Genomic DNA, 26,789 nt, shown 5'->3' with positions numbered 1-26,789 from the left:
AAAAAATACAAAAATTAGCGGGGCATGGTGGTCTGTGCCTGTGATCCCAGCTGTACTGGAGGCTGAGGCAGGAGGATTGATTGAGCCCAGGAGGTCGAGGCTGCTCCAGCCTTGGGTAATAGAATGAAACCTTGTCTCAAAAAAAAACTGTAAAACAAAACAAAACAAAAAACCCAAAATCTGAAAAGGTAGTATTACACAGAGCTTGTGCTATTTTGGGGTGGGGGGAAGCTGTCAACAAGCAGGGGTTTGATTTTTTTTTCTTTCAGGAGACCAAGAGTCTCACTCTGTACCCTAGGCAGGAGTGCAGTGGCGCGATCTCGGCTCACTGCAACCTCCACCTCCTGGGTTCAAGCGATTCTTATGCCTCAGCCTCCCGAGTTGCTGGGTTTATAAGGGCGTGCCATCACACCCGGCTAATTTTTGTATTTTTAGTAGAGATGGGATTTTGCCATGTTGGCCAGGCTGGTCTTGAGCTCCTAACCTCAGGTGATCTGCCCACCTCAGCCCCCCAAAGGGCTGGGATTACATGTGTGAGCCACCGGGCCTGGCCAAGTTTGATTTTATTAGTACATAGAACAAGGTTATCTTACAGAACTCCAGATACTTAAAACATAGGTAGATGTATATGACCCTCTCTTCCCATACAAACTCCACCTGTTATGGCCTGTCTTTGTTGTTTTCTTATCTATTTATAAGTCATCAGTACAGTGTGTTTTACTGATAGATTTCTCCACACCTGTTTATACACCTGCACAGAGGCCAAAGCTATTGTCCGATATGGTAGCCACTTACCACATGATGGCAAGTGCCTGTAATCCCAGCTACTCGGGCGGCTTATACCTCAGCCTCCCGAGTAGCTGGGATTACAGGCACTTGCCATCATGCCCGGCTAATTTTTGTATTTTTGTAGAGACAGGGTTTCACCATGTTGTCCAGGCTGGTCTTGAACTCCTGACCTCAGGTGATCCGTCCACCTCGGCCTCCCAAAGTGCTGGGATTACAGGTGTAAGCCACCACACCCAGCTACTATTGAGTTTTAATTAATTAAAACTAAATAAATTTTTAAAAATTCAGTTCCACAATTTCACCAGCCACATTTCAAATGCTTCACAGCCACACATGGCCTCTGTGTTGGACAGCACGGCCATAGAACATTGCCATCACTGTAGAAAGTTCTGTTGGACTCACAGCACATAGCAAGGCTCAGCACATATTAACGAGGTGAACTTTGACTACTTCTCAGATTTCCTGACTTCTTTTTTGTTTTTTTGAGATGGAGTTTCACTCTTGTTGCCCAGGGTGGAGTGCACAGTGGCGCAATCTTGGCTTACCACAACCTCCACCTCCCGGGTTCAAGCGATTCTCCTGCCTCAGCCTCCCGAGTAGCGGGGATTACAGATGGGCGCCACCACGCCTGGCTAATTTTGTATTTTTAGTAGAGACGGGGTTTTTCCATGTTGGTCAGGCTGGTCTCGAACTCCTGACCTCAGGTGATCCACCCGCCTTGGCCTCCCAAAGTGCTGAGATTACAGACATGAGCCACCACGCCTGGCCTAGATTTCCTGATTTCTGAAGCAGTGTATCTTAACATTGTGTTTTGCCGTATTCCAGCTTTTAAAAAATTCTCAGTTCTGGAAAACATGCTTGCTTGATAAAACTCAAACCGTTTTTCCTCTGCTGTTTCACCATGCCAATCAACACAGAAGATTTCTATGACCAGATATATCAGTGTTTCCCTTATATATCAAACAGCAGACACTGGCTGGGTGTCCTCTAATTCAATTCCATTCTGATGCTATCTACCTGGAGATAGTGGCCGATCCTGGGGTTGAGGGCTCAGTCCTGCAGGACTGCCCCCTCCTTCCCACCAGTCGCAAGTCCAGGCTTCCAGAACTCCTGATGGACTAGCTTCAATTTGGAGTTCCCATGACCCCCTCTTTGGGTTCAATTAATTTGCAGGGGCAGCTCACAGAGCTCAGGAAAATGCTTACATTTACTGGTCTGTTTTTGGTTTTTTTGTTTGTTTGTTTTTTGAGACGGAGTCTCACCTGTCGCCCAGGCTGGAGTGCAATGGCGTGATCTTGGCTCACCACAACCTCCACCTCCCAGGTTCAAGCGATTCTCCTGCCTCAACCTCCCAAGTAGCTGGGACTACAGGCGTGCACCACCACACCTGGCTAATTTGTTGTGTCTTTAGTCGAGATGGGGGTTTCTCCATGTTGGTCAGGCTGGTCTCGAACTCCTGACCTCGTGATCTGCCTGCCTCAGCCTCCCAAAGTGCTGGGATTACAGGCGTGAGCCACGGTGCCTGGCCACCACATTTACTGGTTTATTTCAAAGAGTATTACAAAAGATGCAGATGAAGAGATGCTTAGGGCGAGGTATGGGGGAGGGGGCACAGTGCCTCCATGCCCTCCCTGGGCAGCCACTCTCTAGGAATCTCCCCAAAAACCCTGTCGTCTTGGTCCTTTTATGAGACTTCATCAGATAGACATGACTGAAGCATGGACAACCTCGTTGAAATGAGATTGGTCAGAAAGGGCCTGATCGCATCCTCATAGATCGGGTAGGGACGCCCAGCAGGGCCTGTCTGTACAGATTCTTCTTGGCCTCCCTGTGCAGCCTTCCTTCCTCCAGGGTATGGGGCAGGATCCTCTTGAATGAGGATCCCATGGACACAATCAGAATCCTGCCTTGGGCAGGTGAAAGAAGGGCACGCGGAGGTCCGAGAGACTGATTCTGTTTTCTGAGGTGGAAGGTACTCTGATGTTTTAACAAAAGACCGTAGCAAGAGGCCGGGTGTGGTGGCTCACGCCTGTAATCCCAGGACTTTGGGAGGCCGAGATGGGCGGATCGCCTGAGGTCAGGAGTTCGAGACCAGCCTGACCAACATGGTGAAATCCATAATCCATAATAATCCAGTTTTCAAATTTGTAGCGGAAATATTGTAGCGCCATAGTATATGGAAAACAAGTCTTTTTTTTTTTTTTTGTATTAAAGGTTAGTTTTGTTTCATCTTAGATTCAGAGTCAAATTAAACTTCTTTGGTTTGCTATTAGGAATAGTCACTTCTATTCTGATTTCACTCAACTCTTATCTCTAACACAAACACACATACACACACACATTAGAGGGTCAGTGTGTCTGACGGGTGTGTCTTTGAGAACATTCGCTGAAAGTTCTTTGCGTGGCCTTTTGTGGTCAACTATTTGCTGAATCACACAGTTCCCAGCACATCACCCTGGCATTTTATCTTAATCAGCATAGGAACCCAGTCACATGCCCCATGTAAGCTGCTTGGCAAATGCAACTTGCTTCTGGAATTACATTAACTGGGTCCCTTCTTTCTACCCTGCCCCAAGTCTGTCTTGTCCTTGTTTCAAAAGAATTGAGGGTTTAAAGTAAAATCTCTTTTCTAAGTGCCCTGGCTTATCCCTGGTTATTTGAAGAAATTTCTCTCTCTTCTCTCTCTTCTCTCTCTCTTTTTTTTTTTTTTTTTTTTTTTTGAGATGGAGTCTCGCATTGTTGCCCGGGCTAGAGTGCAGTGGCGCGATCTTGGCTCGCTGCAACCTCTGCCTCCCGGGTTCAAACGATTCTCCTGCCTCAGCCTCCCAAGTAGCTGGGATTATAGGTGCCCGCCACCACGCCCAGCTAATTTTTTGCATTTTTAGTAGAGACGGGGTTTCACTTTGTCGGCCAGGCTGGTCTCAAACTCCTGACCTCGTGATCCACCCACCTCACCTCTCAAAGTGCTGGGATTACAGGCGTAAGCCACCACGCCCAGCATGAAATTTCTCTCTTTATGAACATAGCCTTGCTTAAGTAAAAGCACAGTGTAGCCATAGCTTTCTAACAAGTAAGCATATGTCAAAGCCTGAAACTGTTGATACTTTCTCCTTAAAGCACACGCACAGAGTAAAGAGAGCAGTTGCTTTTGAAAAGGGAATCAAGATATCAAAATACAGTTCTTCTGACAGATTAAAAACCACGGAGATGAGTTTCATACACTGTGGAAAATTGATTTTTGAGGTCAGGGAGGGCATTCTCTCTGAACTCTGAGAGGCTTCCTAAAGGTGCCTAAAAGAAGTCACTCTTCTGGGCGCGGCAGCTCACGTCTGTAATCCCAGCACTCTGGGAGGCCAAGGTGGGCGGATCACCTGAAGTCAAGAGTTAGAGATGTGGAAAATTAGCCAGGCATGGTGGCGCGTGCCTGTAGTCCCAGCTACTCAGGAGGCTGAGGCAGGAGAATCACTTGAATCCGGGTGGCAGAGGTTGCAGTGAGCTGAGATCACGCCACTGCACTCCAGCCTGGGCAACAGAGTGAGACTCCGTCTCAAGGAAAAAAAAAAAAGTTCAGAGGCAGCAGAGGGAAGCATGCATGGGGTGCAGGGAAGAGAGATTTTTTTTTTTTAATGTTCTTTTTCACCCACACTCTCTGAGGAATGTGATGTCCCATCTGTCACTTTACAGGGATGGAGACTTTTGGCCTCAGCCTGTGTGAAGAGACAGGCAGGAATACTCACGCTAGGGAAAAGGCGGCAGCTAGGTGTGCAGTGGTCGGTGGGGTTTATATTAAGGGAACATAAATTTCATTAACACTTCAGTGTTGCCACTGACATTGATGGTAACACTTGGTAGGAAAATGAAGAAGACTATCTCAAAATGTGTTTTTCATGGATTCTCCCTAGAGTCAAAAGTATCTCTTCCTCTCCTTTCCTGTAGCGTTGCTCACTGCTTTTTCTGGGGCGTTCTGGCCAGTATCCATGGAACTGGGAGTAGTTTATGGGACTTTCGCAGTTTGCATGCATTGATTTTTGCATCTCGGCTGGGTGTAGTGGGAAAGAGCTTAATCTGTTTCATGAAGCCACATGCAGACGTCTGCACCCCCCATGGCTGCAGACTTTGCTTACAGCCTTCTTTCAAGGAAAGTCTGGGGCTTTCTGGTTTCTCATTTATATTTGTGTCTGCAGGGTGCAACACCGGAGGATTTCAGCAACCTCCCACCTGAACAAAGAAGGAAAAAGCTGCAGCAGAAAGTCGATGAGTTAAGTAAAGAAATTCAAAAGGAGATGGATCAAAGGTATAGTGCATCAATATGACTTATTAAGAATTCAAGGCTGGGCGCAGTGGCTCACAGCTTGTAATCCCAGCACTTTGGGAGGCTGAGGTGGGTGGATCACCTGAGGTCAGGAGTTCAAGACCAGCCTAGCCAACATGGTGAAACCCCGTCTCTACTAAAAATATAAAAACTAGTCGGGTGTGGTGGCGTGCATCTGTAGTTCCAGTTACTCAGGAGGCTGAGGCAGAAGAATCGCTTGAACCCAGGAGGCAGAGGTTGCATTGAGCCAAGATCATGCCATTGCACTCCAGCCTGGGAAACAGAGCAAGACTCTGTCTCAAAAAAATAAAAATAAAAAATAATTTAAAATAAAATAAAAATTAAAAGAAAAGAAATTCAAATTCAGGCTGGGCGTGGTGGCTTACGCCTGTAATCCCAGCACCTTGGGAGGCTGAGGCAGGAAGATTGCTTGAGCCCTGGAGTTCAAGACCAGCCCAGGCAACATAGCAAAACCCCTAAAAAAAAAAAAAGGAAAAAAAACTAGCCAGGCACGATGGTGTGCACCTGTAGTCTCAGCTCTTTAGGAGGCTGAAGTGGGAGGAACACCTGAGCCCAGGAGGGCCTGGCTGCAGTGAGCCATGATCATGCCACTCCACTCCAGCCTGGGCAACAGAGTGAGGCCCTATGTCAAAAAAAAAAAAAAAAGAGAGAGACCAGCCTGGGCAATATGGAGAAACCCCGTCTCTACTAAAAATACAAAATTAGCTGGGCATGGTAGTGCGTGTCTGTAATTCCAGCTACTTGGGAGGATGAGGCAGGAGAGTCGCTTGAACCCAAGAGGTGGAGGTTGCGGTGAGCCAAGATCGTGCCACTATATTCCAGCCTGGGCAACAAGAGCAAAACTCCGTTTCCAAAAAAAAAAAAAAAAAGAAATATGCCTTTAAATAAGCCACAAACTAAACAAAAAATCATAGTAGATATTAGAAAGTATATGAAATAGAATTGAACTTTAACATACATTCTATATATAGTTTGTGGGATGTCATTAAAGCCATGCTTATAAAGAGATTTATTGCTCTGAATGCATATGAAAAACAGAGAGGTAAAAATCAGTGAGCCTTAGCTCACTTAGATCCTCACTTAGGATCTATCTCAAGACGTTAGAAAAAGAACAGCAAATTAAGCCCAAAGGAAATAGAAGCAACTGGGCATGGTGGCTCACACCTGGAATCCCAGCACTTTGAGAGACTGAGGTGGGTGGATCATCTGAGGTCAGGAGTTCAAGACCAGCCTGGCCAACATGCCAAAACCCTGTCTCTACTAAAAATACAAAAATTAGCTGGGTGTGATGGGTCACCTGTAGTCCCAGCTACTCAGGAGGCTGAGGCAGGAGAATCGCTTGAACCCAGGAGGCAGAGGGTGCAGTGAGCCGAGATCATGCCACTGCACTCCAGCCTGGGCGACAGAGTGACACTCTATCTCAAAAATAATAAAAAATAAATAAAATATACAATTCAACAGATCCAAAAGTTGGTTCCTTAAAAAGATCCATAAAGTTGATAAACGTGTGGAGAGATTGATTAGGAAAGACTGGGAGGAGAGGACCTGAAGATAATGGATATAGACAATTCTGTTGAGGACTTTTGCTAAGAAATAGGGAGGCAGCGGGAGGGGTGGGCCGTAAACTCAAGAGAGGGGTTTCGGAAAGGACATCATAAGGATGGACCACATTACACTTGGCTTGTAATGTTTGTTATTTGTTAAATAAATAAATGTTTAAACATTTTTAAGAACAAACATGTAACATTATTTTTAAATGTTTATTTAAAAATTATTTATAAACATTATTTTTAAATGTTCACTTATTTAAATATATATTTATTTAACAAATATTCATCGAGCATCTACTCCGTGCCAGGGGTGGCCTTGACGCTCAGGATCCATCAAGTTAACAGCGTAACTTGAGCTCATAGAGCTTCCTCCAAGAGCTTCCATTGTAACAGGAGGAGAGAGTGAACAATAAGCATAATAATAATGAATGATGCATGCTGTGGGAAAGAAGGCAGGAAGGAAGTAAGGAAGATAGGAAGGAAGAGAGGAAAGAAACAAGATAAGGCGGCTGGAAGTGCAGGTGGGTCTCAGCCTCTTAGGTGGAGGGTGGTGAGGACTTGCGGAAGCTCTCTTCCTGTTATTTCTGTATTTTTAGTTAAACTATTTCTCATGACTCAGAATGTATCTTTTGGTTTGTCTGTCGGCCTTGTATCGTATTGTATGGCCTGCTTTGGATTTTCATTTGCCGACACCCATCAAAGTTGGCTCCTTCACCCTGGCAGTCATTTGCTCTCCCCTGGTAGTCATTTGCCTACCAAAAGTGCCCAGAAACAAGGGTAAAATTAGTAGAGCTCTTTGATCTTCAACCCAAACCTACCCCCAACTTCTCTAGGGATGTCTACCCAGGCTACCATGGGCTGCTTCCAAACATGATTTCAGGAAGGATGTGGGATCCACAGTGTATAGCCGTAAGGCTGTGTTGCTTACCTGTCGTGGATACCAACTATGGATTCCGTTTCTTAACAGTGGAAATGGGTGTGTTAACATTTCCAAAGCAATTAACTGTGCTGCTTCGTCAGGTGAGCACATTGCAGCCCGTGAGACCCAGGATGCCAGCTGTAGCTTTGGTTTGCATGAAGAATGCACACGTAGAAATACTTGGGGATTTTTTTGTTTGTTTGTTTGTTTTTTGAGATGGAGTCTTGCTCTGTTGCCCAGGCTGGAGTGCAGTGGTGTGATCTCGGCTCACTGCAGCCTCCACCTCCTGGGTTCAAGTGATTCTCCTGCCTCAGCCTCCCAAGTAGCTGGGATTAAGGGGACATGCCACCACTCCTGGCTAATTTTTGTATTTTTAGTAGAGACGGGGTTTTACCATGTTGGAAATACTTGGGTTTTGAAGCCAGATTCGGTGGCTCACGCCTGTAATCCCAGCACTTTGGGAGGCCAAGGCAGGTGGATTGCTTGAGGCCAGGAGCTCAAGACCAGCCTGGGCAACATGGCAAAACGCAGTCTCTACCAAAAATACAAAAATTAGCCAGTCTCATAGCCTGGTCTCAAAAATAAATAAATAAATAAAATTTTTTTTTAAATTATTGGGTTTTGTTTTTCTTTTTTGTGTGTATGTGGCAAAGGGAAGAACAGGATTCATTTGTGCTTCTCATTTACCAGGGACAATAAGGAGATAACCATTCAGAGAAGGGAACTGAAATTTAAAAATCAGCTTCTGTATTTATAGCCCTTAGTAGCAGAATTCCTATAATTTCCAGAATGGAAGCTGGCCCAATAGTCCCTTATAATCCGTACTCTAATCTTCCCATGTTTGCATTCATATAGTTTTCCAAGTGGTAGAATATTGGCTGATAAGAGTAACCTTTGCCAGGCGCGGTAGCTCACGCCTATAATCCCAGCACTTTAGGAGGCCGAGGCAGGCAGATCACCTGAGGTCAGGAACAGACCAGCCAGCCAAGTAATGTGAAACCCACATCTCTACTAAAACTACAAAAATTAGGTGGGCGTGGTGGCATGCACCTGTAATCCCAGCTATTCTGGAGGCTGAGGCAGCAAGAATTGCTTCAACCCCAGAGGTGAAGGTTGTAGTGAGCGAGATCACACCGTTGCACTCCAGCCTGAGTGATAAGAGTGAAACTCCGTCTCAAAAAAAAAAAAAAAGGAATAACCTTTACAGTTTTTTTTGAGGCAGTCTTCTCTATCGCCCAGGCTGGAAGTGCAACTTGAGATCTCAGGCTCACTGCAGCTCCGCCTCCCAGGTTCGCCATTTACCAAGCCTCCAGCCTCCCGAGTAGCTGGGACACGAAGCCCATGCTTGGCCGGCTAATTTTGTATTTTTAGTGGAGACGGGGTTTCGTGTTAACCAGGATGGTCTCGATCTCCTGACCTCGTGATCCCACCAGATCTGCGACCTCCCAAAGTGCTAAGGATTACAGGCAAGCCATCCATTACAGTTTTCTACTCATTCTTTCTTTCAGAGATGCCATAACAAAAATGAAAGATGTCTACCTAAAGAATCCTCAGATGGGAGACCCAGCCAGTTTGGATCACAAATTAGCAGAAGTCAGCCAAAATATAGAGAAACTGCGACTAGAGACCCAGAAATTTGAGGTATGAAACTTCTGTTGTGACTTTATTTGGAAATGAAGAATAGGTGTTCCTCGGTATAGAATGGCGTGGGGCCCTGACGGTCCTCTCACTGGGAGGGACACAATGGGAACAGCAGGCTGTTTCATGAGTTACGGTCAAAGGAAAAATACAGCTTTGGAACATTCTGCTTCTCATCATAGCCTATCTTGATCGTGTCTGTAAAACCTGACAGTGTTTAACGTTGTATTTGTATACATTGGGGGGTTGGTGGGGTTGTTTGTTTTTTTAATTTTAGAGATAGGATTTTGCTCTGTTGCCCAGGCTGGGGTACAGTGGCATGATTATAGCTCACTGCAGCCTTGACCTCCTTGGCTCAGCCTCTGAGGAGCTGAGATTACACATGCCACCATACCTGGCTAAGTTTTATTTTTTAATTTTTTATTTGTTTTAGAGTCGGGGTCTTGCTCTGTTGCACAGACTGGTCTTGAACTCCTGGCCTTAAGCCATCCTCCCACCTTAGCCTCCCAAAGTGCTGGGATTACAGCTGTGAGCCACTGTGCCCGGCCAGTATTTTTTGTACTTTAAGTTATTCTGCTTCATCTCATGGTAATAAAATTGGGGTATAGAGCGATCCATTATCCCAGTGAATCAAAAAGCAATGAAAAAAAATCCCCTGAAATATACAATTGTTCTTTCAGCGGGCCCATTATGGAAAGGGTGTGTGTGTGTGAGAACCAGCAGGAAACACAAATGAGAAACAAGCAGGAAACATAAATAATAAAAGTTGGAGGGAGGGAGAGGAGCACTCAAAAGCTGTCAACAAAAGCCTCCTGAACCCACTCTCTACACCACATTTAAAGACTACAGAGCGTGGAAAAATACATTAGCAACCGATTCTACCAATCAGAATAGATTGTTTCCAGCAATGAAAGGTTAACTATGGCTTTTTTCATTCTGTTTTTTTGAGATGAAGTCTGCAGCCCTCTGTTACTTGAGCTGGAGTGTAGTAGCGTGATCTCAGCTCACTGTGACCTACATTTCCCAGGTTCAAGTGATTCTCCTGCCTCAGCCTCCTGAGTAGCTGGGACTACAGGTGTGCACCACCACACCCGGCTAATTTTTGTATTTTTAGTAGAGACGGGGTTTTTGCCATGTTAGTAGGCTGGTCTCAGGCCCCATTACTCAAGATGATCCACCCACCTTGGCTTCCCAAAGTGCTGGGATTACAGGCATGAGCCACCGCGCCTGGCCAGCTTTTTTCATTGTTTTCAGAATCCATCAGTAATGTTCATTTGAGCATTTAGAACTTAGAACAGTCCTTTTCTGATTTTTTTTTTTTTTTTTTTTTTTTGAGACAGAGTCTTGCTCTGTCACCCAAGCTGGAGTGTAGTGGTGCAATCTCAGCTCACTGCACCATCTACCTCCTGAGTTCCAGTGATTCTCGAGCCTCAGCTTCCCTAGTAGCTGGGACTACAGGCATGCGCCACCACACCCAGCTAATTTTTGTATTTATTAGTAGAGACAGGGTTCACCATGTTGGCCAGGCCGGTCTCAAACTCCTGACCTCAAGTGATTCACCTGCCTCAGCCTCCCAAAGTGCTGGGATCACAGGCGTGAGCCACCGTGCCCAGCCTTCTGATCATTTTTATTCCTTTGACTTCTTTATACCGTTTCCAGTGTTGCTGAAGATCATTTTATCTACTTTAATTTTTAAGTACAAGTTTCATTTCTATAAAAAAAAAAAGTTACACTCCTAAAAAATGGGAAGTGTGACTTTCAAACTGAGTCACTGCTTAAGCATGGCTGTGCCCTCAGGTATCGCATGGTGACCTCATGGTCAAAAGGAAACTAGAAGTGACTTATCCAAGATTGCACTGCTGCTTAAAAGCCCAAGGGGATAGCGTAGTCCAGTGTGCTTTCTGCCATACCTGCCTCGTGGTGGTGCTTCCATAAATATGAAACCTGTTTCTATGTCTCCAACTTTGGGTGAAATGGAAGCAGCCGCCGTTGAGTCCATTTAAACAGTCGAATGCAGAACACGTGGCCATTCTGCCCCGGTGCAGACTTTCTCACATTGGGCTAAATGGCCAAGAGCAGCCCCTGAGTTTGGGACCTTAGGACGCTCTGGGCTGGTCTTAAGATGGCCTTTGGGACCTTAGGACGCTCTGGGCTGGTCTTAAGATGGCCTTTGGGACCTTAGGACACTCTGGGCTGGCCCTCAGATGGCCTTAGGTTGGAGTCTCTCATTGCTTTCGTCTCCAGGCCTGGCTGGCTGAGGTTGAAGGCCGGCTCCCAGCACGCAGCGAGCAGATGCGCCGGCAGAGCGGACTGTACGACAGCCAGAACCCACCCACGGTCAACAACTGCGCCCAGGACCGCGAGAGGTACAGTATCTGCACAGCGCCTGCCTCTGGCAAGGGAGCCTGTTGGCTTTCTATTTATTTCTAAATTTCGGAATCTGGAATGAGCATAAGGCACTTGTTCAATGCCAAAATGTCTGTTACAATTGACCTGTCACTTTCCCCATGCCACATGGGGTGTGGGATCTGAGCCTGCGGATGATTTACCGTAGTCTCAGTTGCAGCACTCGCTGAGGGGCGGGGGTTGCAAGCACTCTCAATCTGGGGACTCAACCACCGGTCCTCCCTGGGGTCAGTCGCTTTAGTTGCTTTGTGTTTTCCTTTCTTGAGCAGCCCAGATGGCAGTTACACAGAGGAGCAGAGTCAGGAGAGTGAGGTGAAGGTGCTGGCCACGGATTTTGACGACGAGTTTGATGATGAGGAGCCCCTCCCTGCCATAGGGACATGCAAAGCTCTCTACACGTTTGAAGGTGACATTTCGTGTCCGCTGGATTCCCTTGCCTTTTAAAAACCGTAATAGCTGAGTCACTCTTCTTTCATCATTCCATTCCATTCATTCATTCCATTCCATTCCATTCCATTCTCCATTCCATTCCATTCATTCCATTCCATTCCATTCCATTCCATTCTCCATTCCATTCCATTCTCCATTCCATTCCATTCCATTCCATTCTCCATTCCATTCCATCCTCCATTCCATTCCATTCCATTCCATTCCATTCCATTCATTCCATTCCATTCCATTCCATTCCATTCTCCATTCCATTCCATTCCATCCATTCATTCCACGTTCCATACCATTCTCCATTCCAATTCATTCTCCATTCTATTCCATTCCATTCCATTCCATCCCTCCCTTCCATTCATTCCATTCCATTCCATTCCATTCATTCCATTCCATCCATTCATTCCATTCCATTCATTCCATCCATTCCATTCCATTCCATTCCATTCCATTCCATTCCATTCATTCCATTCCATCATTCCATTCATTCATTCCATTCCATCCTCACCATTCCATTCCTTCATTCCTTCCTCATTCCATTCCCATTCCTTCCATTCCTTCCTTCCATTCCATTCCATCCATTCCATTCCTCCTTCCATCCATTCCCTCCATTCCTTCCGTCCCTTCCTTCCATTCCATGGTCCTTCCATTCCTTCCCTCCTTCCTTCCATTCCTTCCTTCCTTCCTTCCTTCCATCCTTCCTTCCTTCCTTCCATTCCTTCTTCCTTCCCTTCCTTCCTTCCTTCCATTCCATTATTCCATTCCTCCATTCCTTCCATTTCCCTTCATTCCATTCCATTCCATTCCATCATTCCATTCCATCCTTCATTCCATTCCTTCATCCATCATTCCATTCCCATCTTCATTATTCCATCCATCATTCATTCCTTCCTCCTCCCATTCATTATCCATCATTTATTTCCATCATTCCATTCGTACCCATCTTCATTCCGTACCATTTCATTCATCATCGGCCGCATCATCATGGCAAACCGACCATTTCAGCCATTGAACCGTTTTCGGTGTGTGACGGCAATACAGGGTCTCACTCTCTTGTCCAAGCTAGAGTGCGGTTGGTGCAATCATGGCTCACTGCAGCCTTGACCTCCTGGGCTCAAGTGATCCTCCAACCTCAGCCTCCTGAGTAGCTGGGACTATAGGCAAGCACCACCATGTCCAGCTCATTTTTGTACTTTTGTACTTTTTGTACTTTTCAGTAGAGACAGGGTCTTACTATGTTGCCCAGGCTGGTGCTGAACTCCTGGATTCAAGCAGTATTCCCACCTTAGCCTCCCAAAGTGCTGTGATCACAGGTGTGAGCCACTGTGCCTAGCCACACTCTTCTCTTTCTGTGACCAGAACCTTCTTTAGAAGCCTTCCAGATCTGGCTGGGTGCGGTGGCTCACACCTGTAATCCTAGAACTTTGGGAGGCTGAGGCAGGCAGATCACTTGAGGCCAGGAGTTCAGGACCAGCCTCGCCAACATGGTGAAATCCCATCTCTACTAAAAATACAAAAATTAGCCAGGCGTGGTGCCATGCGCCTGTAATCCCAGCTGCTTGGGAGGCTGAGGCAGGAGAATCACTTGAACCCAGGAGTCAGAGGTTGCAGTGAGCCAAGATCGTGCCACTTTATTCCAGCCTGGCAACAGAGGAGACTCCCTCTCAAAAAATAAAAATAGGCTGGGCGCGGTGGCTCATGCCTGTAATCCCAGCACTTTGGGAGGCCGAGGCAGGCGGATCACAAGGTCAGGAGATCGAGACCATCCTGGCTAACACGGTGAAACCCCGTCTCTACTAAAAATACAAAAAAAATTAACCGGGCATGGTGGTGGGCACCTGTAGTCCCAGCTACTCGGGAGGCTGAGGCAGGAGAATGGCGTGAACCCAGGAGGCAGAGTTTGCAGTGAGCTGAGATCACGCCACCGCACTCCAGCCTGGGTGACAGAGCGAGACTCCCTCTCAAAAAAAAACAATAATAAAAATAAAAGCAGACAGCTTGCAGTGTTTGCCAGAGGAGGGATACAGAGGAATGGGGAGGACAAGGGAGAATGAGGTCACTTCCTTAAGGAAGCTTGGAGAACTTGCCATGGCATGGGGAGTGTGGCCAAAAATGGGCATTGTGTGGCTGGAGCTTAGATGTCTTAAGTCCTAATAGTGAAATGTGGCACTACAAAGTGGGAAGTGCCAGTGGGGGCGAGGTTAGAGAAACATCTGGATTTTAAAAGTGGCAAACATTGAGAGCTACTGAAGCTCAGCCTCTAGCAGGGTGTTGATGCAGTCAGAGCTGTACCTTAGGAAAGTCATTGTGAGATGTGTAGGATCAACTAGAAAACAGGGAGGATGGTTAGAAAGACCAGCCTAGGCCGGGCGCGGTGGCTCATGCCTGTAATCCTAGAACTTTGGGAGGCTGAGGTGAGCAGATTACCTGAGGTCAGGAGTTCAAGACCAGCCTGGCCAACATGATGAAACCTCATCTATACTAAAAATACAAAAATTAGTCAGGTATGGTGACAGGTACCTGTAATCCCAGCTACTCAGTAGGCTGACGCATGAGAATTGCTCGAACCCAGGAGGTGGCGGTTGCAGTGAGCCGAGATTGCGCCACTGCCCTCAGTGTGGGCAACAGAGGGCAACTCTGTCTCAAAAAAAAAAAAAAAAGAAAGAAAGAAAAGAAAAGATAAACTAGCTTAGTGTTTCTAAACTGATGAACCTTGAAATGATGTCCTGCGGAACATTAATAAGGAAGCCTTGAAAGAAGCTATCAGGCCAGGTTCAGTAGCAGCACACCTGTAATCCCAGCACTTTGGGAGGCTGAGGCCAGGAGTTCAGGGCTACAGTGAGCTATGATCATACCACGGCACTGCAGCCTAGGCAATAGAGTGAAACCCTGTCTCTCTAAAAAAATAAATAAATAATAAAATTATGAAAAAGTTGCATTTTAATATAATGAATAAATTTTTAAAAAATAGCAATCAGAGCTCAAGTAAGTTTGGGAAGCCCTGGGATAAATACATTTTACAGATTTCTTTACTACAGGACTTTTCAGAGCCTTTAATAGACTGTATGTTCAATGTGACAAAATAAGAAAGAAGTACCAGTTTAAATGTTCCCAGTTTTACTTCATATTCCAACCATCCCCCCCCATTCCCTGTTGCCCTATTAACAGCTCCCTAAACTCTTTGCCTTGCAGAAAACTGGGCGGGGGCAGCCTTTGAAATGATCCTAGCAGAAAGTCTTGGGGGCCTTGTTCAAGGAATGGATACAGAGATGCCGCCATTGACAAACTGCATAGATCTGGGGCTGATCAGAAGCCAGGAAGAAAAAGGAGAGGAAAGCCAAGATGGCTCCCAGAGTTGCATTTCTGAGAGGATGGAGAGGTCTGGGGAAGTGGAGAAGTAGGAGGAGGATACAGTTAGGAGGAAGAACAGTGAATCCAGGCTCCTCTGTGTTGTTTCCGGTGTTGGGGCCATGTCTAGGTGGCGGTGTGCTGCAGACAGTAGGAAAAGTGGAATCTTGGCTACAGAAGGTACCAGAATGGAAGCAGTATGTGAGGACAGTGTTTAAGGAGGAGCAGCTGGACCGGGCGCAGTGGCTCACGCCTGTAATCCCAGCACTTTGGGAGGCCGAGGGGACAGATCACCTGAGGTCAGGAGTTCGAGACCAGCCTGACCAACATGGTGAAACCCTGTCTCTACTAAAAATACAAAATTAGCCGGGCGTGGTGGCGCATGCCTGTAATCTCACCTACTCCAGAGGCCGAGGCAGGAGGATCACTTGAACCCGGGAGGCAGAGGTTGCAGTGAACAGAGATCGCACCATCATACTCCAGCCTAGGCAACAGAGCAAGACTGTGTCTCAAAACAAAAAACTTGGGAGACTGAGGCAGGTGGATCATCTGAGGTCAGGAGTTTGAGACCAGCCTGATCAACATGATGAAACCCTGTCTCTACTAAAAACACAAAGGTTAGCTGGGTGTGGTGCGCACCTATAGTCTCAGCTGCTTAGGAGGCTGAGGCAGGAGCATTGCTTGAACCAGGGAGGCGGAGGCTGCAGTGAGCTGAGATCACACCACAGTACTCTGGCCTGGGCAACAAGAGCGAGACTCCATCCCCCCAACTCCCCCCAAGAAAACCAGCAGACAAAAGAGAAGCAGTTGGAGCCATGGGGGGGTACCTTTCCCCTAAGAGAGATCCAAGGGAGACAGAAGACTAGAGAAGAGGACCAAAGATTTTCCCGGTGGGGAAACACTTGCCATTCTGGGAGGGAGGAGAAAGAGGCCCCTGGAGGCCTTAGAGAGGGTCCCTAGAGAGACAGAGGTAAGAACCCCGACATTTCTGTGCAGAAGGAGACGGTTTTGAGGCAGTGGGTGAGGGGTCAGTGTGTCAGAGAAGGACCAAGTGGGGTGAATTTTGCATGGACTTCATCTTTGATGACACTTGTTTCATTGCGAAGGCCACTGTTGGCTTTCTACCTGCGTTTGCCAAGACATCTGAAATACCCTGATGCTGCTTTTTCAGGTCAGAATGAAGGAACGATCTCCGTGGTTGAAGGAGAAACACTGTATGTCATCGAGGAAGACAAAGGCGATGGCTGGACCCGCATTCGGAGAAATGAAGATGAAGAGGGTTATGTCCCCACTTCGTATGTCGAAGTCTGTTTGGACAAAAATGCCAAAGGTGCTAAGACTTATATTTAATACCATTAAAAAAAAAAAAAAAAAAAAAAACTTTTAAAAAAATGGAGTTGTTTCTCCCCACAACCGTGACTGTTGCAGGCAGTTCCTCAAGAGACTGGCTGGCGAGCACCACAGTGCGTGCGTTCCTGTAGTCTCACAGGGGACTTCAGGGTCCGGGCACCTGAATTGTCTTGTCTAGTTTGGGCTGTGATCAAGTTTCACTTACTGATGAAAATTTTATGTGGAAAGCTGCCAACCGCCAATTTACAGCTGTGTCATTCGAAATCTGATAAGCATTTCTTCTTTTGGTGGTATCTGTAGATTAAAAAAAAAAAAAAATTGCACTGTAGCTTCTAATCAATCTTTCTGAATTTAAAAGCCGGCACACATCTTGCAGGTGCCAAAGACTTCCCTATTCTTGTTTATATCTAGTGTCCACCATACACTGAGCGACATTAGGAGGTTACAGATTGTAACTTAATAAACTGAACTGTGCTAGTTTGTTAAATTGTATACTCATTCACTTGGGAGGAAGTCACAAGTAAAATAACATCTCCTTCTCCTTGAGTAAAGGAGTAAGTAAGATTCTTATATTGGCATCAAAACTGTGTATTTTTACTTAAACATGGTCAGCATCCTTGGTAGGGCATCACGAGTATCCTGTTATATCTGTATGATCCCAGACAACCAGCTGAAACCTGGAAAAGTTCAGTGAATTGACCAGTTGATTTTTACATGGCATTGCTGATTTTCCAAATGTCATCAAATTGACAGGTTTTTTTTGTTGTTGTGTTTGTGTTTTTGTTGTTTTTGTTGTTGTTTTGAGACAGGGTCTGGCTCTGTTGCCCAGGCTGGAGTACAGTGGCTCACTGCAACCTCCACCTCCCCCATGTTCAAGCGATTCTCGTGCCTCAGCCTCCCGAGTAGCTGGGGTTACAGGTGCGCACCACCACGCCCGGCTAATTCTTGTATTTTTAGTAGAGACAGGTTCACTTATGTTGGCCAGGCTGATCTCAAACTCTTGACCTCAAGTGATCTGCCTGCTTCTGCCTCCCAAAGTGCTGGGATTACAGGCGTGAGCCACTGCACCCGGCCCAAATCGACAGTTGATCAGATGTGCTAGTGCTGTTTAGATGCAGTTACTTAAAAGCGGAGCATGTCCACGCATCAGCTCCTTGTGATTTTCTCTCACACTTGGTTCTGTTTCTGTTGGTTTTACAAGTAGAGCTGCATCCATCCTTGCCCAGGTGGGGCTATAAATAAAACGTGGTGCGGCAGCAAATGCTTCTCCCCACAGACACAGATCTCAGATCTCAGCACATCGCTGTTCAGAGAGTTTGGGGGTTTGCTTTTGTTTTTTGTTTTTGTTTTTGTTTTTGCTTTCAATCATTGGCAAAGTTTGGATTTACTGGAAATGATTTTAGAATTTCTGGCTCATTTTATACAATTAACTGTAGCCAGAATGAAATAAAATGTCTCATCACATCGAAAGGAATCTAGGGCACATGAGAATTTGCATTTTCAAATTGGCATTGATGTGGGAGGTTAGATAGTGAAATTGGTCGCATGCGTAGATGGTTGCCAGGCATTTCACTGTGCCCATTTCAAGAATCCACCCCGAGATCATAGAGAACCCACTACAAATGGCTCAGATTCTCTTTTCATTTGATTGTGAAAGTGATTTCCTTGTGTCCCTCCTACTTTCAAGTGGGAAATTAGCCCCTCCCTCTACCTGGTGGGTTCATTTTATCAGCTGAAGTCCATTTAAACTGATTTTCCAAGCAGTAGCTGCACATTCGGGCTCCAGAACCCAGTGGGGGTTGTGGTTGCTTGTGGCTGTGTTTCAAGATTCTCACAGCCTGTTAACTTTTACTTGGTGACAGCCTGATTTTTGAAAAAACATACTTTTTTTTTTTTATTTGAGATGGAGTTTCGCTCTGTCACTAGGATGGAGTGCGGTGGCACAATCCCGGCTCACTGCAACCTCTGCCTCCTGGGTTCAAGCGATTCGCCTGCCTCAGCCTCCCGAGTAGCTGGGACTACAGATGCCCACACCACGCCCAGCTAATTTTTTGTATTTTTAGTAGAGACGGGTTTCACCGCGTTAACCAGGATGGTCTCGATCTCCTGACCTCTTGATCTGCCCGCCTCAGCCTCCCAAAGTGTTGGGATTACAGGCGTGAGTCTCACTCTCTGTCACCTAGGCTGAAGTGCAGTAATACAATCCTGGCTCACTACAACCTCCGCCTCCCGGGTTCAAGTAATTCTTGTGTCTCAGCCTCCCGAGTAGCTGGGATTACAGGTGCCCGCCACCACACCCGGCTAATTTTTGTTTTTTGTTTTTTGTTTTTTTTAAGTAGAGATGGGTTTTTACCATGTTGGCCAGGCTGGTCTCAAACTCTTGAGCTCAAGTGATCCGCCCACCTCAGCCTCCCAAAGTGCTGGGATTACACGGTGAGCCACCGTGCCAGGCCCAAATTACTTCTGGATACTTTTGCTGACATAATATCAATCAAGCCACCCATCCTGACCCCAGGCCTCTTTGTAAGCACTGCAGTGAGAAAATCAGCTGACCCTTCAACCACAGGGATCTGTTCAAATGAGCAGCAGGAAGTTGTTTACCCCAGTAAACAAGTGAATGGGAAACCTAAGGTGTTAAAATATGACCTTTCTATCCGATGACAAACTCATTTCGAGTCTATGAACTCCTGGACAAAGCAAAGCAGCCACTGAAAAACTCGAAAATAGGGAGACGGCATTAACCTTGTAAAAGTCGGCTTTGCAAAAAGGCGTTCGGTCAAACTATGTGGGTTTTTTTTTCTTATTTAATTATTCAAATTTAGTTACTTCGTTATTCAAATTTAATTCAGAAAACAGCTCAGTTGGTTTCAGGGGGAATGGGGTGGGAGGGGTCTGGGCACATCCATTTATGGTAATTTTAAATGTGTGATCATTACGTTGTATGTCTCAGTACTATACCAGATGAATCTCTGTAATATTGACTAAACAGTTAAAGACATTTTGTAAATTTCAGGTCCATCTCATCAATGCATGAAATATTAGAAAACCAAATTCCAAAGAACCCGGAATTTCCATTTCCACCCAAAGTATACTTTATTATCTTCTAGCAGTTCTCTGTTAAAATAAAAACAGCAAAATCTCAGCTACTTATATAATTTTCTCCTTTTATTTGAAAGTTACACTTAGAGATTAAGGATACGTACAGAGAAGCCTTTCCGCCCTACTCTGTTTATAACTCTGTCCAACTTGCCCACAAACACTGCCCTCCTTAAACCCATCTGATGGGGCAAAGCCACTGTTTTCTTAGGCCCATAACTCAGTGCAGCTGTTTTATTGTTATAATGCCGGTGCACCTTTTGTGTGTGTGTGTGTGTGTGTGTGTGGTGTCTACGATGTGCTTATTTAATAATTGCCAAACTATTTAGACTAGAGTAACTTCCGGTGGGTCCATTGGATTGACTTTCTTTTATGGTTTTTCGATTTTTCGATTGCTCTCTGTTAAATATTTTCATAACTCCCCCCACAGAATACATGTGTATAGACTGCAACTTAAAAACTCAAAGCAGTACTTGAATGAGTTGTTTTAATGTTGTACTTTTATCTGTTTGTTTTATGGGTTCTCCTGCTGCCTAATGACCTTTCTGTTTTTATAACTGCCGGAAAGCCGCGAAGCATCTCGCACGGGGAGCTAGGTCCCCGCTGCGGCTCCGCACTGGAGTTTATTAGAAACTCTGGGGTTCTGAGTAAGTTTTGTTTGAATACAGCAACATGATTGTCTCTTTCTATTCTCATTCTAAAAGAAAAGACTCTGGCATCTTTTAGTTGTACCCTCATATCCGCCTCTCTAATAAATGTTATATTTTTTCTCAGTATTGTGTATTTTAAGTGACTTTTCATGTTTCCAAGAAAATTATTCTGTGTAATGTGAATGTTTAACTCTTTCATCTCCAGTAATAGGGAATTTTCTAGCCCAATGCTTTTTTAAAAATTCTGCCTCCCGCCCCCACCTCCTCCTTTTTAAATGATGGCACCTCCCGTGTCTGATCCTGCGTGCACTCAGGGCCTGAGAAGTCTGTTTTCTTTTGTTTCTTTTCTCTCTCCTTGAGATGACGAGCTTTTCACGGTTTATTGCTGAATGAATACAGAATGACAGGTTTTCCTTTTCACCAAAGATTTTACATTGTGCTGCCGAAGAGCCACGAGTTTCCTTCTGAGAGAATCGGGCCTTCATGTTCCTTGTACCATTCTAGGAAATGGATGCATTTCTTTTCTCTTCTTTTTGGAGTCGAGGTCTCCCTCTGTCGCCCAGGCTGAAGTGCAGCAGCGCGATCCTGGCTCACTGCAGCCCCAACCTCCCTGGGCTCAAGCCATCCTCCCAACTCACCTTCCCGAATAGCCGGGACTACAGGCACGTGCAAACGTGCCGGTTAATTAAAAAAAATTTTTTTGTAGAGATGAGGTCTGGTTATGTTGTGGCCCAGGCTGGTCTCGAACTCCTGAGCTCATGTGATCCTCCCTCTTCAGCCTCTCAAAGTGCTGGGATTGTAGGTGTGAGCCACTGCACCGGCCTCCATTTTTTTTTGTTTGGTTGGTTGGTTTTTTTTTTTTTTTTGAGACGGAGTCTTGCTCTGTCGTCCAGGCTGGAGTACAGTGGCCTGATCTTGGCTCACTGCAAGCTCCGCCTCCTGGATTCAAGCGATTCTCCTGCCTCAGCGTCCCGAGTAGCTGGGATTACAGGTGCCCGCCACCACACCAGGCTAATTTTTGTATTTTTAGTAGAGACAGGGTTTCACCATGTTAGCCAGGCTGGCCTTGAACTCCTGACCTCGTGATCTGCCTGCCTCAGCCTCCCGAAGTGCTGGGATTACAGGCGTGAGCCACCACGCCCGGCCCTGGCCTCCGTTTCTTACTTTCTCTCTAAACTTGTGAGAAAGATGAGCTGGGGCGGATGGCCTCATCAGTCTCCTGTTTGGGCTTCTCTTAACCCTGAAGGAAAGACCAGCTAAAGGCTAGAGAGAAAACCGTGAAAGTTCCTCATCTCAGACCTGCCCTGTGGTAACCAATTGCTCTGAGATGCCCCCTCCCACCCCTTTCCTCCCCTCCCACCACCCTCCCCTCCCAGGGCGGTGCAGTTTGTAGCCAAGAGCAAAATGCCCGCCTGGAACCCGCGCCATCCTCTCTAACAGCGAGTTTCTCTTTCTGTTTCTCTTTGTGTTGTAGATTCCTAGAGGGGAGTGCCTGCGAGCCTCAGGTGAACCTTCCTGGAGGAGCCTCCGTCTGCTTGTCCCCACAGGCCTCCAGTGCCCTGCCCTGTGGACGGCCCATCCCTCCGCAGCCCCCTCCCTGCGGGGCGGTCTCTCTCTCTCTACAGCATGTTCCCTGCGGCCCTGCCCTCCCGCCCAGCCCGGGCCACCTCGTGGGGGACAAGCCTCACCAGCGCCCACCCCCACGGCTCGGGTCAGTCCTCATCGCTCCCCCAACCCACCCCGCGCAGGCCACTGAGACGGTGGGACACACACCCCCGCCTGCTCCTTCCTGGGCCCTCAGTCCACCCGGGCCCGTCCTGGCGGCCCTTCCGCGCTTCACACAGTGCCTTTAGTGAAAATGTCATCACGGGTCCCCTGAGGAGACAAGGCAGGTCCGGCGCACACCAGGCGGACTGAGCACTCGATGTCATCCCTGTGTCCCCGACTGTCTGCTGTTGAAAACACTTCCTCTTCTCCCGAGTCTGTGAAGTCCTCAGTGGTCCTTTTTGGATTCTAGGCTTGCACCTCATACTAAACATTGACCCTTTCACTATCCCCTCGAACTGAGAGCATCTGGTGGGCGGGGGGCAGGTGCACACACACCCACAGGCACACCCACCAGTACACACGCGTGCGCACACATTTTGGTTTGGCGCCCTGTTTTCAGTGGCCTGGGAAGGTCCACGCTGGAGGTCGAATTCCAGCTCGCCTTGTTGGCTCACCTGTGTCCACCGGCTGTGAGGAGCCCACGCCTGTCCTCTGCATCACTTCCCTGTCCCTGAGAACTATAGACCATGTGCTTGTGAGCGAGGCCCTCCCCTCTGCACCGGCTCATTGGAAAGCGAACATCCTCTCCTTTCCAGGAGCCCCAGGATTAGCATCTGAAGAGGTTAGCACTTCTCGTTTTTTTGTTTTGTTTTGTTTTTGAGACGGAGTCTCGCTTTGTTGTGCAGTGGCATGATCTTGGCTCACTACAACCTCCGCCTCCTGGGTTCCAGCAATTCTCCTGCCTCAGCCTCCCAGATAGCTGTGATTACAGGCGTGTACCACCACGCCTGGCTAATTTTTGCATTTTTAGGAGAGACGGGGTTTCACCGTGTTGGTCAGGCTGGCCTTGAACTCCTGACCTCAGGTGATCCGCCCGTCTCAAAGTGCTGAGATTACAGGCGTGAGCTACTGCACCCCACCAAGGTTAGCACTTTAATCACCAAAGACCCCGTGCCTCTCGTGGTCCGCTGAGGGATCCCGCCGCCACCACCCCATTTATCACGTGCTCTTCAGGTCATGTGGAATTAGTTGAGTTTGCTTTTAGAGCTAAGTTTCTTTCCCCATGTGGGTCTTTGAGGAAAACCTGAGATCCCCTAATCTGTGGCCCCCTACACCTTAGAGCAGAGCAGCCCCTCCTCTCATTTGGTGCAGAAACGGTCAAGAGGAACCATTGGCTGAGAGCTCCTGTGACTGAGAGCGCCACCGAAGCCTAGGGATGGCGTCGGGCAGCTTTATTTGCTTGGCTTTGTAACTAGGTGGTCCCCTCAAGCATCCTCAGTTTCTCTTGCTGTTTACGAATGTAAGACAAGGAAGTCCTATAGAAGCCAAAGGGACAGGGACAGAAAGGACAGGTCCCAAGGGATGGGGCCGTCTTTACTCGTGGAAACCAGGAAATTGCTCCTCTCAGCCAACCAGGGTTGACCACACAGCACCCTTCCGGAGCAGCTCAGCCAGCCCTCCGGGACGAGAAACCACAAGCACGGAGGCCCAGGCAGGTGAAGAGGAAGTGGCTTCGGGTTTTTAAAGCGGGTGAGCATGAGCCTCTCTGACTGTTTCTTCCCTGGGGGACTGCAAACCGCCCACTGAAGGCTCAGGGCTGCGGCAGAGCCATGGGCTTCCGGTCCCTGCAACCCGTGACCTAAGCGTGGTGCACCCATTACACGCAGGAGGACCAACTTGACAGACAAAAGACAAGCTGGGATGACTCAGGGTGAGAAGAGTCAGGGCCGCGCCTCTGTCCCTGCAAACCAACAGGTGCATGGAGAGTGCGGCAGTCTGCACAGCTCCGCAAGGGCTCCCCCGCCAACAGGGCCGACAGGGATCTCCAGGAACTTCTGACCTCACCAACTCAAGTGGGCCACTCTCCACGAGGATGTGAAACGGTTCTTTAAAATGGGATCTGCATGTGCATCGCATCTTTCATATGATGGGTCAGGATAGATTCATTTCTTGCAACATAGTGAAAAAGGTATAAGCTGCAGTAATTTGCTCTTTGAATGACCGTCACCCCCAGTATAGGATACGCTTATATCCCCGTCACTCCTCCGCGTTTTTAAATTTTTCCACCACCCGTGTCCGAAAAGAATGTTACAGCGAGTGCTCTTAAATGCTGAACCTGGGTGTTGCTTCCTGGCCCGTCCGTGTGGCTCCATGGAAAGCTCACTGCTGCCCCAGCTGGGCTTCTTAGAGGAGGTCAGTTGTCCTATGTATCATTGACTCTGGGAATCCTACTGTGAAATCACGTCTGTATTTTTCTGGAGCAGTTCACATAGAGTAGAACGTGGAATTTCCCGTGAGCGTCTCCTTCCTGCCCCATATCTGCCGCCTGTCACTTCACCGCCGTGCTAGAATACTGTTGTGTTGTAAGATGACTAATTGTAAAAGAGCCTGCCCTGAAAAGTACTTAGAAACAAAATGAAAGAGAGGAACTTGTCCTTTACCCAGTTTTTCATTTGCAGGATGGGAAAGTATAAAAAGGCACGGAAGGTTGTCATGGGCTGTTCCGTGGGGGGTTTTATCCCGCTCACCTTGGAGATAAGCCTGCAGCCTGTCTAACCAGCACAGCACAAAGGTCTCGATGGCTTTTGGTAACATCTGTCATTACAGAAGAAAGGTTTACACGACGTCAAAAAAGTGACGTTAATGCTAAGTGTTTTTCCAGAAATACTGGTTTCATGTTTCTTATTGGCTCTGCCTCCTGTGCTTATTATCATCCAAAAACTTTTTTAAAAGGTCCAGAATTCTATTTTAACCTGATGTTGAGCACCTTTAAGACGTTCGTGTGTGTGTTGCACTAATTCTAAACTTTGGAGGCATTTTGCTGTGTGAGGCCAGTCGCCACTGTAAAGGTCCTAGAGTTGCCTGTTTGTCTCTGGAGATGGAATTAAACCAAATAAAGAGCTTCCATTGGAAGGCTTATATTGACCTTGTAACTATATGTTAATCCTCTACGTGTTAAAATAAAGTATAACTTCTGCCACCGTGTCATGGGACTATTGTGTTGCATGAAGACATGACCCTAGTTGCGGAAGCAGTCTGGTGTCATTGGAAACCCCCTGGGCTGGGGAGCTGGCCCCTGAGAGGAGCTGGAGACCTAGACAGCTCTAAATTCCACCCCCATCCACAGTGGATGGGGAGGCTCTTAGACCGTGGTGACATGAAATTCGGGCTGATTTAGTGCAAGGATTCTGAGAGGCTCCTTATGGCTAGGAGTATTTTTTGCATGCACATTCAACTGGTTGCTACTCTAGCTCTTTGGGGACCCCATTGCTTGGGGCTGGGGCAGGAGGAGGTGGTGAAATGAGGGCGCGCCTGAGTTTCATTGATCTCGTGTCACCAGTGCTCAAGCTGGTACTCCTGGTGGCGTGGCTGGAATCAGTAGTTTCTGTGAGGCTGCAGGCAGTGCGCAGCTGTTTCATGTGGACAGCTCAAAAGGGCAGCCGCTTTGTGCCCGGCAGCCGCTGGACATGTGCAGCGGGAGGCCCTGTTTCCACAGCCTGCTTTGAAAATTTCACCCTGGCCTTTTGGGGAAGGATACAATCGGTTTGTGCCCACACTTCTCTGTGTCCCGAGGTGGTTTTTTTTTTTTTAAGCACTGTTTTAGGAAAACAGTTGTCCAGGAAATGACGTATTCGCAGCTATACGAAGTACAGGCCTGGCAGCTCTGCTGATGCCAAGCGTCCTCACTTGCGGAGGGCAGGAGGTGAGGGCACCAATAAGGGGCCACTGGGAACCTCTCCCACAAGTGCGTGCAGCTGGCTTCAAGGCGCCACTGGGAATCCCTGGTTCCCAGTGTGACATAGCGTGGCACAAGGGAACAAGGGGGACCTACCGTTATCCTACCCGGAACCCTCTCCTCTAGGTTGTCAGCAAAAAAGTCCACTTGGGAAGAATATTTCAGGACTGCGCCCAGCAGTCTGCGGGGCGGAGACGGGCTGTCTCCACCTGTGAACCCCCCCACGCCCCACCCGCCCCGCCAGAGCCTTCTCCAAGAGCCACACCAGCGCTGAGGCGCCTACAGCAGAGCCTGCTGGTTTGGGGCCCACATTCCCACGGGTGTGGACATCACAGAGGTCGGGAGCAGTGAGGACTACTAGTTGGTTTTCTGCTGCACTGGGGAAGCCTCTTGAAGTAGGAAGTTCCTGACTCACCAGCTCCGGGGAGGCCACAAGCCTGTGGGGCCGGCTCCTCCAGCGGGTCAGGAAATACCGGCCCGCCCCACGCCCTCCACCCACCCTGGGCACGCCCGGGCCTGGGAGGCGGCTCCTCGGTCCGCAGAGACGGTGGGGACCCCTGGCGGGAGCAGACAACAGAGCGCAGCAGTGGAGGGAGAAAGGAGGGAGCCCTGCAGTGAGGCAGGAGGAGGTGGGCAGAGGCGGGGCTCGGGCATGCCCCCAGTTTTTTTTTTTTTTAATTGAAGCAAAAGACTCAGAAACCGTGAAATGTATGGGACAGCCTGGAAGCCCCACTTCGAACTGCTGCTGCCAGAGAAGGATGGTGGG

The 26,789-nt window shown here is 47.6% G+C and overlaps 1 protein-coding gene across 25 annotated transcripts in view; it reads left to right on the top strand.

Annotated features, from left to right (window-relative positions):
- FNBP1 (formin binding protein 1) overlaps positions 1-25,267 on the top strand; it is a 161,758-nt gene extending 136,491 nt beyond the window's left edge. For 10 of the 25 annotated variants that reach the window (XM_009188029.3, XM_009188027.3, XM_009188023.3 and 7 more), the window contains 5 exons: positions 4,974-5,083; positions 9,100-9,232; positions 11,474-11,595; positions 11,902-12,041; positions 16,596-17,261. In XM_009188029.3, the coding sequence (XP_009186293.1) occupies positions 4,974-5,083; positions 9,100-9,232; positions 11,474-11,595; positions 11,902-12,041; positions 16,596-16,774 (684 nt within the window). In that variant the 3' untranslated portion in view covers positions 16,775-17,261. Of the gene's footprint in view, positions 1-4,973; positions 5,084-9,099; positions 9,233-11,473; positions 11,596-11,901; positions 12,042-16,595; positions 17,262-21,994 lie in introns of those variants that run through there. The other 15 variants (XM_017949551.2, XM_009188028.3, XM_009188025.3 and 12 more) reach the window with 3 other exon arrangements.
- Positions 25,268-26,789: the final 1,522 nt, after the last annotated feature.

Source organism: Papio anubis, chromosome 13 (genome assembly GCF_008728515.1).
Source record: "Papio anubis isolate 15944 chromosome 13, Panubis1.0, whole genome shotgun sequence".
Lineage (NCBI taxonomy): Eukaryota > Metazoa > Chordata > Mammalia > Primates > Cercopithecidae > Papio > Papio anubis.
Note: the sequence above shows the minus strand (reverse complement) of the source record. Positions and strands in the feature narration are given on the sequence as shown.